This window comes from Amphiura filiformis, chromosome 6 (genome assembly GCF_039555335.1).
Source record: "Amphiura filiformis chromosome 6, Afil_fr2py, whole genome shotgun sequence".
In the NCBI taxonomy this organism is placed as follows: domain Eukaryota; kingdom Metazoa; phylum Echinodermata; class Ophiuroidea; order Amphilepidida; family Amphiuridae; genus Amphiura; species Amphiura filiformis.
The window spans coordinates 28,151,367-28,164,728 of record NC_092633.1 but is presented as its reverse complement, the minus strand read 5'-3'; the positions used below and the strand labels follow the sequence as shown (position 1 = coordinate 28,164,728).

Here is a 13,362-nt window from a genome sequence, read left to right as displayed (position 1 = left end):
AGAAGAAAGAATCAGAACCTAAGAAAAAGAGACCTTTAGCCAAATGCCATTTGGCTAAGGTAAAAAAAAAACAGCTTAAATCCGCCACTGGCAATCAATTAGCATTAAATATACTTTTATTCTAAAAATACATTTTCATTTTGGCGTATATAATACTGTTGTGGTCCTGTAGCACGTCATGTGCACTAAGTACTCGTTATTTTGTGTAGGCCTTCGCCTATTCTATGTTATCCATATCGTTGACGAACCAATCATCAGATGTAACGGTAGCATCGACACCCGACGGCACAAAATTTCTGCTGACCTTCACCAGACTGGCAAATTCTACAATAAAAATACAAAGTAGAACATTTGACATGCTAGTTTTCAAAAACTATTGATAAGCTAGATAAATGATAAATGTTATTAAAAAAAATTATCAATGCACCCGTTGTTTAACACCCCGCCCCACACTATAGGCTAATACACACACACACACACACACCCATCATTTCATTCTCATTAAGGATCCCCAACATGCAAATCTATCAGGGCACAAGTCTTTAACCCCAATACACTTGTACATATATTAAATGACCTTTGAAAATTTGGGTACAAAAGCTCATACTCTGTAACTTGAGGTCAAATTTTGCAATATAATTGTTTAATTCAGGTTTATGGCATTGGGATGAGGCCATTATGGTCATTACGTCAGTGTATGCACGGGCTATATGATATTCGTCATTACCCAATCATAAACCCCGGTCCCCGCACTCCGCACATCCGCGAGTATTCATGCTTGTCGGTGAACTTTAAAAACACCCCCTTTTGCATCTCATTTCGCGAAGTTTTTAGGGGAAAACACCCCTTTTTTTAGCGATTTCGCGAATTATTTACCCTTCGACAATACCTCTATTTTCGCTAAAACGCGAACGATATTTCTAATATACCCTTTTCTGGCAGAAACGCGTAGGCTGCTCGATGAAAATACCCTTTTTTTTCAATTTCGCGAACATGTGGTTTAAAAAACACCAGCTTTTTTTGTGTGTTTCGCGAATCGCGTTTCTTCATCTGAAAACACCACTTATTTCGCGAAATTTTCGACGAGCATGAATACCCGCGGATGCGCGGACCGGGTCATATACCCAGATCCATGAATCCATTTTACCTTCGTAGTCAATTTGGCCGTCCCCATCAAGATCCATGTCTTCAATCATTTCTTGCAACTCGCTCTCGGGCAAATCGCTCATAGCGGCCCTCATGATGTGGCGAAATTCAGTGCACCTGAAGAGAAATGTGCATTTTTAAAAAATGGTGACAAATTAACAAACAAAACAAACCTTCAATTACTTTCTGACCGATATGGCCAGTCACAGCCTCTCCAGCCTTGCTAATAAAGTAAATGAATCGTCGCTGTTTTGGCATAGTGTCGTATGACGATTTTTGGGCAAAATGAGTTATATAAACTTTCAAAATCTATGAATGAAACTCTATATTCACAAAGTTTTGAGACTTAAATGTAATTAGTTAATGAGATATCCCAGCAAACACAAAAACGTGTTAAAAACGTTCACGGCACTGGGTCCAGGGCTACACAATATAACGAATGAAAAATGAATGTTAAAACCGGGTTAGCTGGAAGAGCATGAAGATTATCGGGCAACATTTTGTAACATTTATAGAGAGTAAGAATAGTTAACGTACGTTATGGAACCATCCCCGTCTTGGTCTAATAATTGGAAAGCATCCATTATATCGAAGTCAACATCCATGACCATTCCTCGGCTGAGTACATTCTGGAAGTCTTTGTATTCAATTGTTCCTGTTGCTGCAATAGAAGTCAATATTTATAATGCTTAACTCCCTTAGCACTACCTGTCGATCTATACATTGCCTCTGATTGGTCAATTACGTGATATCTTCACTTTAATCACCAATCAGAATGAAACTTTACAAATAATTCACCCCAATTTTTTTTGCGTCGTGAAATTATTCTAACAATGTTGCTGATTGGTCCAATCGATAATCCAATCCAATCTTTTTGGCCAATCGACAGGTAGTTCTCATCAAAGTTTTCATTAGCTTGAGTAGTTATAACCAGATTAAAAGCAAGAAAATTTATATGAAAGCTTGGACTGACGGAGAAATTTATTGAATGAAATTTGGTACTATTAAAATAGTTGCAGCGTCATGAATGGACGTCAGCATGGTCAGCCATGCATAATGCTCTCAAACTTGACAAGACCGCAATGTCGTCTTCATATTGATCGACAGAGTCATTGCAATTCCCATACGCCTTGATCGTACGTCTGTCCAACTATTCAAAACCACTCTCCTGTAATGCAACGAGGTCGCTAATATTCAACTAGAATCGAATATTTTTCACGTACGAAATGAACGCGCATACGTAGCAAAAGTCAGCAAAATTAATTTGTTTTAAAGGAGGATTTCGTGATCCTAGCATCCTCTTTTTATGACATGTTTCAGTACATATCCACGAAAAAAGCATATTCCAAAAATTTCAGTTGATTCCGATTTTGCGAGTTACGCATGATTATGTGTATTTCTCTGCTCCATAGACAATACGTTGTAATTTCGTTCTGGTGCACCAGAACGAACTTCAAATTCGCGATATCTTTGCTAAACGAATTAATCTGCAAGAAATATTTTGTACATAAACATGATGTAGCCAGAGTATTCTAGTGATATAAAAATCTCAACTTTTTTTGAGAAAAGTGGGGGGATGAGGCTGTGGATCACGAAATGCCCTTTTAAGCTAAAATGGTCAAATATGACATTAAACGGAGCAATTACGGGCATTAAGGATAAAGATCCTGTATAGTTAAATAAATAAATAAATAAATAAATAAATAAATATAAATAAATAAATAAATAAATAAATAAATAAATAAATAAATAAATAAATAAATAAATAAATATATTAATATTATACAAATGAAATTACCACATCGCAATACAAATTTGTTTCGTATGGATGGTTTGACCCATCCACACTCGTCAGTTGCAATGTAAATAAATAAATAAATAAATAAATAAATAATAAATAAATAAATAATAAATAAATAAATAAATAAATAAATAAATAAATAAATAATTAAATAAATAAATAAATAAATAAATAAATAAATAAATAAATAAATAAATAAATAGATAATTAAATAATTAAATAAATAATTAAATAAATAAATAATTAAATAAATAAATAAATATACAAATAAATACAAGCTTACCTCCTGGGTCCATTTCGGCTTGCATCTCGATATACTCTTTCTCCGACAAGTTCCACCCAATTGCCCTCATCACTTTTCGTAGGTTTTAGTTAAAATCGCATTCTTGGAATCATTATATCGATAGGTTTGAAAGGTCCACTTTATTTCTACACAAGTATATAAAGTATACATTGTTAATAATTTAAGAAATATTTATTTATTCATTTTTTTTTTAATTTATTTATTTATTTATTTATATTTGTTTGTTTGTTTGTTTGAAATATATGCTGTCAAATTATCATCTCGCCGAAGGGAGGATGTTGATTGTGCTTGGAATCACTTCCATACTTTTTTCACTGACGTTTTTACTGAATATGTCCCTCAATGGACTGTCTCATGCAAATCAACAAATCCACCTTGGTTAAATGGGGACTTGCGAAAAATGTGTCGCAAGAAACATATTCTTTTTAGGGTATGGAAGAAAAAAAAAAATGAAATCTATATGTTAAATACAAAATTATCAGAAACAAAATACGTAACGAACTTAAGTATGCCAAACAAACTTTCTTTGACAATCTCCTTGACAATGATTCTCCTAGCAAACGTTTTTGGAGTTATTGCAAGTCCAGGTCAGGTAAATCTCCAATTCCTAATAGTGTTCACCATAACGGCACGTCTGGTACCACTTCGCCTGAAATTGCCAATATTTTCTGTAATTTCTTTTCCGAATGTTTCAATGACTCCAATACTTATGACATTTCAACTCTCCATTGTGACATGTCTTCCTTTATCTCTCTTTGCAGTTGTTCCAGCGATGACATCCACCACTAATCTCCAAGCTTAACAACAACTCAGCCGCTGGAATTATTGATGGAATCACAAGCCTCATGCTGAAAAGCACTGTGGTTACTGTCTCGCCTATTCTTCCTAATATTTTCAACTTGATCCTCTTAAACTGGCCGGATTCCTGATGCATGGAATCTATCTCGAGTGATCCCTGTTTTCAAGTCTGGGGATCCTCACGCTGCCTAACTACAGGCCAAACCAATTTGCAGTAAGCTTCTGGAGAAAGTTATTCATGGTCAAGTTCTGCAGCACCTCACCAGCAATAACGTTCTCACCAACATACAGTTTGGTTTCTTACGCAAGTGTTCCACCACGGATGCACTACTAACTGCCCTCTATGATACAATCACCTTGAGGGTCGCAAAAGCATCGCCATGGCTCTTTTTGATTTATCCAAAGCCTTTGACCGCGTCACCACAGTCCTCTGTTGGTATTTCCGGACCACTCCTCTCATGGTTCAGGTCTTACCAGTCCAACAGGTCCCGGTTGGTTGCTATCCGTGGTGTGGACTCTCAATCTATTCCTGTTGTTTCCGGAGTTCCCCAGAGCTCTGCCATGGGGCCTCTGTTGTTTCTTGTCTATGTTAATGATTTGTGTCTTTCTTCCTTTTCTTTTAACAGTTCTCTTGTTCTTTATGCTGTCGACACTACTCTCTCCGTCTGGTTGATTTCCAATCTGACAATCCCTTAATCACCTTTCTGCCAATGTCTCCAAAACAAAAGTCATGGCCATTTCCACTAAGAAGGACCCTTTTCCGGATCTCAATCTCACTCTAACAGCCTGCCCATTGAACGTGTGTCTTCTGCAATTTCACATATGCAAAAAAGCTCGCAAAATCATCGGCTTCATTCATAGATCTTTCCAGTCCCCTTTTCAATACTTCTTCCCTCCAAGCCTTCAAATTGGCCATTCCTGTCTCACCTCCTCTAACCAGTTCGCCGTAATTTATTTTTTGTTTTATTTTGTTCTGTCTTGATTAGCCTATATGTATTTTCTAGAAATGTCTTGATTATGTAAGGGCAATCCTTCAATTTATTGTGTTTTCAATATTGGATATGCCTGGCCTTGTGCTAATTGTTATAAATATAATTTTAACAAAAAAGTGAGGTTTATTCCACCAACGGCAGGAAACTGACAGTAATAGGAATGGTCTATTGGACCTCGATTTTTTAGCCTTTCGGGTCGGTAAATAATTATTCTTTTATTATTATTAATAGATCTGTTGCAAAGAGCGCAGTTAATCAGCATTTTCAAAAACAATTGACCTTGTCGGTAAATTCCCACGAGTAGACCTAAGATGTCGTCATTTGACGTCACGCCGATGCGCACATCGTTCAGTGAACATTGCTACTGCGCATTTCAAAGCCGTGAAGTACGCAGTAACGATGTGCGAATCGGCGTGACGACATCTTATGTCTACCCGCAAAGGCTTATGGGATTTAACGAACAAGTCAATTAACCATGCTCTCGTGTCATTCCTACTTACGTCATACTTATTTTAAGATATCATGTTCTTTATTAATAACAATTGAATATAATAATAATAAAAATGAGTTACGATATCACATGTTTATAAAATACATAGCAAGAGCAAAGGCCTCAAAGTCGCACCTGAGTATCCTTAATTACCTTGAGATTGAGCTTCTGTTAGGTCTCCAAATATCACGTTTTCTTCTTCTTGATGTTGGTTCTGGTGACCTCCTTCGACATTATCCACATCATCCGTATCTGACTCTGAAAAGTCATCCTGTGGAACAAGGAGTTTTCATGAGATGAACTTTATTTTAATGAAGTTAACACTGCAGTCTATCCCACACGTCCACCTACCCGCAGAGTCTCGACAGTAAAATGTCATTTGAAACCAATAGTAGAATTTGGACGAAAACAGAACCAGCTCTTTTTCATACTAACAATTGCTGTAACGTTCGATACAGATTATCACAATTTATGATATGGGGTAAGAAGCATTGTAAACGATCACGATTACGCCCGACAATATGCTGGTTTTAAAGTACCAAAGGCTCGAACTTTTTTGTACTCATTTTTACACACGCCGCGTCTTTTATCGTACAGGATCTTTTTCTTCTGAGTGACCTTAACATTAAATTTGCTATAGCACTCACATTTACCGATTTTGACCTAACTTGGTCACAATCATCAGGGCCCCAGACCATACATGCCGCGTAAAACCTACAGTGATAAAGGTCACACAGGAACAAAACTCGCCGAGATAAAGGTCACGAATGGGACATAGTGGGCAAAAACGTAATTATTTCACATGCTTCTTCTCTCGATCTCACAAATGGTGTCACCACTTGCACACATGAATTGTTATGATCAAGTGTCTTTAAATTGTACATAGATATGGGGTCAAAGGTCATTAAGGGTTCATTTCTGGTGTAAAACGAAATACCGTCAACAATTTTTATTAGGCAGGAAAAACATAGCAGACTGATGGTATGTTCACTCACACACGAATTGTTGTTGCCCAATGTGTGGTATTTTTTTTTTTTTTTGACTGCATCATTTGGTTTGACACACCCTTTATTCATGGCCTGATTGCAACTTCGGCGCGCCTCGTACCCGAAAATGAAATGCCAAGTGACTATTACCTGTACTCTCCAAGCGGTCTGCACCCGGGTCTGCATCTCGGTCAGTTTTACATGTTGACTATACAAACGAGCTGCATCAATTTGTATGCGAGCAGCTTTCTTAAATTTGTCTTTGGCACTCAAGGTATTCGGCTTAGTATCTCCTGTTTCATGTTTTGCTGCTGACGCCTGTGGAAGTTTATCTGACCCATCTGTTTCTTTACATGATGCAGCCATAACGCTCGCACCTTGCGTGTTCTCACTAGTCGCATTTTTTGATGATGGAAACTGAATTTCTGCCGTGTTGTTGATAATTGAGCTCATTTCCATTTCTTTCTTGTCATTCGACTTGATAACAAAAAACATTAGAGTCTTCAAATTCATTGCCGCCATCAGTATCCTCATTATTAGTTGGTGTTGATCCCACGTATAACCTCTGTGCTTCAACTCTTTCTTCTTTACTCACATGTTTGTCATCCAGCATGGTCAACTCAGTTAGTTGGCTAATCACGTAATGCCTACATAGATAAAGGAGAGATAAAGACACGTAAGCCGTAAGGTTAAACATAATGAACTTGCCACTATCCTGCTCTTCCTCTTTTGCCGTCGTCATTCATTGTCGTCATTGTCATGGTCCTTGTCACTGTCATTGTCATTATCCCCATCAACGTCATCGTCATCGTTACTGTCATTGGCATTTATCATCATCATCAGATCATCATCGTCACTGTCATTACCATCGTCATCATCATCATCATCATCATCATCATCATCATCATCATCATCATCATATTCCTTCTCCTGAACAACAACAGCGTAAACTTCGTCGTCGTTGTTGTAAGCTATTCAGTGGTTATATAAACTTTGAGTACAATTAGCTGACCTTGCCATTATGCTGACCTTGGCATTATGCTGACCTTGGCATTATGCTGACGATGTACAGCTGTACACCTGTTTTGAGTCTAACCGTCGTTTTATCTTTTCAGTTTCTGTTTCCGTATCCGTAATAGTTTTTGTAAGTCATTGTTATTCTGAAGTGGTAGTCTCCCAGGTATGACCAATCTTTTATTCTAGCCTTTTGTTAGTTACTGAAAATTTGAAGCTCGTGAATTTCAGTTTTCGTTTTGGTAAGTTATATTGATTTTTTACATAAAACCTTGAGATGTGCGGTTGGGTGCCAATCTAGACAAAAGAAGAGTCTAAATTTTACGGTCCTAAATTCGCGGTAAATTGTACGGCTTCAATTGACTTGTGTTTGGTGTATATGTACTTACGCCTAGACGTAAGTGGATCGTAAAAAGTCTTGCATTGAAATATATACTGACCATGTTGCCAAGTTATAAGCAATGAGTCTTTCATATTGGCGATGAAACGAGCGTCTAAAATAGTCAAATATCTCCCAATGTGGCGCGTACAAGTGGTGATTTGGTAATCATGTTTTATATTGAAATGCAATACAAAAGAATTTGCATTGGAGCAAAGATAATGTATTCTATTCATGGCAAGCTAACTGATAATTGGTTGCGCCTATATGCAAGACTCGGGTTTATTTTAAATGTTTATTTTTGCAGAGCTTATTTTCAGTCATGGATCATACTGATAAATTTCGCGAGGGGGGAGGGAGGGAGGGAGGATACTTAAGTTGAGACTGAACAAGCGAAAGTGGGAGGGGTTGAGGAAGAAAGAGAGGAGAGGGAGAGACGGAAAGGCTAGAAAGAGAAAGCTCGAGAGGAGTGAGTAGGGATCGGGGAGGGAGTGGGGAGCCTGATCATGGGGGGGGGCAGGAGGAAGCAAAATAGGGAGATAGACATTGATACGAGGGAAGGGCGACACTGTGGCCCTGCACAAGTGCAATGGGGCGCGACAGGCTCATAAGCGGACCTTTTGTGATTGAAGGGCTTATTTTCAACGTTTTTACAGAAAAAAGTGGACCTTTTCATTCGGATTTGCATTTTGTCATAATAATGTGAATCAATTTATCACTGTCAAACACGAGAGGGCGCTAGACCATTAAAACAGCGGTCGGACACCGGTGTTCAATACTATTTTATCTCCAGCCTTTATGGGCTTTATTGACACAGGCAATTACCTCTATTGAAATAAGCTGATTGGTACTTCAGAGTCAACAATGAAGTCAGATTACAGTAAACTTACTGAATCCCTTGCGTTTTCGTATCTGAACAATAGAGTTACGGAAACTGAAAAGATAAAAAGACCCTAAGGACCCAGTTTTCATTGATGTTGCTTACATCAACCATAGACCCTATGTTAAACCATGGTACCCCATGTCTTCATCACTTACATTGGCTATGTAGAGGAGACATAATTTTTAAGGTGTTGTTGGTCACTGTTTTCAAGTGCCTCAATTACAGTGTGTCAGACTACATATCTGATTTCGACGCCCTTCCAAAGCTGTATCTAATAAATCTGGTATTTATAATTTGAGAACATTATGTATGGTTGATACTTACGGAAGTAACTAAGGGTCATGCGGTTCTTTTTGTAACTCAGGAAGTCAAGATCTTGTGATCACGAATCCCGACTTCGTGTTCTTCACTTAGCCAGTTCGTGACTTCTCTTCATAATAGTTATCAAATGATGGGCCATCATTGATGTAATACAAGCTCTAAGTCAGGAAATTAGGATCTCGAGATCCTAGCTTCGTGACTATAAGCTACTATAAGTCCAAAAGTCACGAACTCGTGCGTGTGTGCGTGAGTTCTTGAGTTCCTGACTTTAAGTCACGAAAATAGGATATCGAGATAACAAAAGTGGATGGGCTAAAACACTGACGCCGTGAAAATTGAACAGATTTCATGAGATCCTGAGTTGTCTTAACTATTTCTTTATTTTTTTATCTTTACTATTTCTTTATTTCACACTGGCTAAGTCAAGAACACAAGAAGTTAGGATTCGTAATCACAAGATTTTGACTTCCTGATTTACAAAAATACAAAAGAACCGCGTGGCCCTTAGTTACTTCCGTAGATACTCATTATCATGAATCATGATTACACACTAGATGACGCTGTGCGTTGCAACCTCGATCACACCAAATTTCATTCATTGAAAGGTTATGCCCATTGAAACAAGTGAGAAACCATTTTTAGATGTTTATCATAAAATCTAAACAAATACCTGTACTCCATGTATTCCGTTTGTGTTCCTCCATTTAAATAACTCGGGGCTGCCACGTTATTCATCAAACTTAGAAACTTCAGTTTGGGGAATGCTTCGGTCACGCTGTCAATAAACACCGTCAAATATACAATGCTGTTCTTGTTTAACCACAGAGTTGTTAACTTTGGTAGATGCGGAATTTCACCGACGATTTGATGGCATTGCTGTCTAAAACAAGAGTGTGGATGTTGGTGAAATCTTGCAAGGAACTAAGATTGCTAGTTAAGATCGTTAAGGAAAATTTTATAAACAAAATCCTGCTGGCATTGCATGATAATTATCATCTTTTTGAGGAATATAAAGAACAACGTTAACTATGTGTGTATGTGGGGAGGGGTGATTGTTGGATACTTTTTGACCAATCGTTGAGGCATCCTACTCAGTCCCATATAAGCTCATATAACAGTCGCCCAAGTGGGTGGGATACCACTGTTATCAGATATAGTTCATGGGGAACACAAAATTGCATGATAGCAATTGAACCGGGATAGCTTTTGGCGGGATAGGGTCATCGAACATCTTGTACACAGGGTCCAATTTTTAACTTGCTCAATGAGCATTTTCAACAAAATATAGGCAAAAAATTATTCATTAGCTTTTTCAGTCATTTTAGCTCATTAACTACATTAGTTATTGATAAAAACAATACGATACAAAGAAAATATAAATTATGTCCGATATGCTTCAAACAAATTATTACTTTGGTCTACTACTCTTTTTAGGGACTGTGCAATAATTATGTGTAACCGGAACCACGGGTGGTGAATTTTCAAAATGGTCTGCCAAAATCACTTGCCCCCCCCTTTTGGCCGTGCCAAAAAATCTTCGCCCCGCCCCTTTTGACGCGCCAAACGCGAACGCAACGAGCAGGAAATTTTGCATATTTGAATGTGGTCCTAACGTTTTCCTACACCTTTTTACTAGGGCGTAATATAGAAATGGTCCCCAAAATATCTGTGCCAAAAATCGCTTGCCCCCACTCTTTTCAACCTGCCAAAAATCGCTTGCCCCTCCCACCCCTTCAGCCTGCCAACAAATTCTTGCCCTTCCCTCCGTTGAGGGCACGGTGGCTCAGTGGTTACGGCCTTGGACTCATCTGAGAGCTTGCTTGACGTGCGTGGGTTCGAGTCCCCGTCCCGCCACCGTGTTGCGCCCTTGGGCAAGGCGCTTTGTCTCACTTGCCTCACCCCACCCAGGTGCAATGGGAAGCTGTTAGGTGTAATCACAGTCGTTGTACTGATAAACCCTGCGCCATTTGTAGGCAGCAAACGTGGTTCCGACATATTCTAATAACGGCGGAATAAATGTAAAGCGCTTTGAGGCTGTTTACGGCATAAAGCGCTATATAAATGTCTACATTGTCTACATATTTGCCCCCCTATAATTCACCAGACCGGTTGTATCATCGGGTCGGGTGATTACACGACACGCTGCACGCTACCTGGAACACACAACCGGTAAATTCCTATGGAATCCCATAGTCATATAACGACCAAAAGATAAATGACTGACTATCATTGAGGACTGAGTTCCGCAGTCTAATGGAATCCCAGTTTATAGTGCCCCATATCAAACTCCCGGGGTTGGGGTGGAGCGGGGGTGGGGGAAATGGGGAGATCCCGAGGAAGGTACTTGCAAAGTGTATCATCGCTGTCAATTGAGCGTCGGGATATACAGTACAATGAACAAAAGGATACGAGAATCTGTTATAGCTGAGATCTAATTCTTGCGTCCGAGCTGCAAACTTTTCTGCGACTTCTGGAGGAATATTGGTGAGATCTCGATAAGCCAGGGTAAGACGGCCATTTTTGTCAAGAAAGGAGTCGTCCAGCATGTCGTCGACATGTCCTCTGTCACGAAAGTAGTCCGCCCAAATAGATTCCAATTCCATGGCAATATTAAATCAAGAAGAGAATTTCAATATAGTGTTCTTATTTCTACTATTTGTCACTTCAATTTTAGACTATCGAGACCTCAACCGTCTATATGATATGCTTCCGGGTATACAGAACCTAATAATCCTTGACAGAACATTTAAATGTGAATGATAGATGAACGCCAGAGCACACGGATGACATTAGTCTAATTTGTAGGCAGCCATTGTGTTTGTTCATTTGTGTATGTAGAGCTATTGTACTAGAATACCTTAAGCATTTAATTCATTCACCCCGGCGACCCCGTGCACCGGAAAATCAGGAAGTTGTTATTTAAAAAAAAACAAAAATACAAAAAAAAAAACCCAGATCCGCCTGTGTACATATAAATGGGCAGCAAAATTGGTCTCAAATATTAAGGGATCCAAAATGAGCGTTTATTGCGTTTCGACAGTATTTTTTGTGGGACATGAGAGCACCTCAGACCTATCGAATTGCATTCTGAATACGAAGCATGTCTTTCTGATATCAAATAATTTTCATTTTTTGAAAATCACAATATAATACAAATTTTATGACAAATTATAAAAATTTGATATTTTCAAATTTTTGATATATAACAGTCCTCGAAGTAAATTATATAAATCTAATGATATATTCTTAAAGTGTATGTAGCACGGAGGAAAAGCCGACAGTCAATTGAAAATTTTGACCTTTCATATTGAAGATATGGATTTTTTTCCAAAAGACCTAATTTTTTTTTGGTGTTTTGGGAAAAAAATCCATATCTTCAATACGAAAGGTCAAAATTTTCAATTGATCGTCGGGTTTTCATCCCACCTACATACACTTTAAGTATAAATCATCAGATTTATAAAGTTTACTTCAAGTACTGTTAAATATCAAAAATATCAATTTTAATGATTTGCCATAAAATGTGTATTAAAGGGCACTTCGTGATCCACAGCCTCATCCCCCACTTTTCTCAAAAAAGTTGAGATTTTTATATCACTGGAAACCTCTGGCTACATAATGTTTATGTACAAAATATTTCTTGCAGATTAATTCGTTTAGCAAAGATATCGTGAAATTTGAATTTCGTTCTGGTGCACCAGAACGAAATTACAACGTATTGTCTATGGAGCAGCGTAATACACATAATCATGCATAACTCGCAAACGCAATATCGGAATCAACTGAAATTTTGGGAATATGCTTTTTTCGTCGATATGTACTAAAAATGTCATAAAAAGAGGATGCTAGGATCACGAAATACTCCTTTAAATTGCGAATTTCAAAAAAATCAAAATTATTTGATATCAGAATGACATTCTTCGTATTCAGAATGCAATTCGATATGTCTGATGTGCTCTAATGTCCCACAATAAATACTGTCCAAACGTTCATACCCCAGCCCTTAATGAATTCAGAAAAACATACGGGATATAATGAATCATTGACGACGCCATGATGGCAGAATTTATTAGTCGTTTTATTCCATGATATAGACGAATCCAACGAGCCAAGTGATGGTCAGAATTCATTCGGCCATTACTCACAACCAGTTTTTTCGCATTGGACCTGTACGTACCAAGAATCTTTCTGGGACTTAAATATCCCCATCTACGGTATACCTCGGTAACGTCTTTTCTTGTCCATAAG

The 13,362-nt window shown here is 38.0% G+C and overlaps 1 protein-coding gene across 1 annotated transcript; it reads right to left on the bottom strand.

Annotated features, from left to right (window-relative positions):
- Positions 1–131: 131 nt before the first annotated feature.
- Positions 132–11,799, bottom strand: LOC140155221 (uncharacterized). The gene is made up of 8 exons (XM_072177973.1): positions 11,524–11,799; positions 9,785–10,044; positions 6,668–7,164; positions 5,685–5,802; positions 3,231–3,376; positions 1,684–1,807; positions 1,148–1,263; positions 132–324 (listed from the first exon to the last, which is right to left on the bottom strand). Exons 3-5 carry the CDS (start codon positions 7,049–7,051, stop codon positions 3,300–3,302), a joined length of 579 nt encoding a protein of 192 aa, XP_072034074.1. The 5' UTR covers positions 7,052–7,164; positions 9,785–10,044; positions 11,524–11,799; the 3' UTR covers positions 132–324; positions 1,148–1,263; positions 1,684–1,807; positions 3,231–3,299.
- Positions 11,800–13,362: the final 1,563 nt, after the last annotated feature.

Bases quoted from the DNA above. Each gene is read 5' to 3' on its own strand.
- LOC140155221 (XM_072177973.1), bottom strand. From the start codon at position 7,051: ATGAGGATACTGATGGCGGCAATGAATTTGAAGACTCTAATGTTTTTT. The intron at 5,803-6,667 runs GTAATAGTCACT...CTTGTTCCACAG, and splicing joins AGACCGCTTGGAGAGTACAG to GATGACTTTTCAGAGTCAGA. The intron at 3,377-5,684 runs GTAATTAAGGAT...ATACTTGTGTAG, and splicing joins AACAGAAGCTCAATCTCAAG to AAATAAAGTGGACCTTTCAA.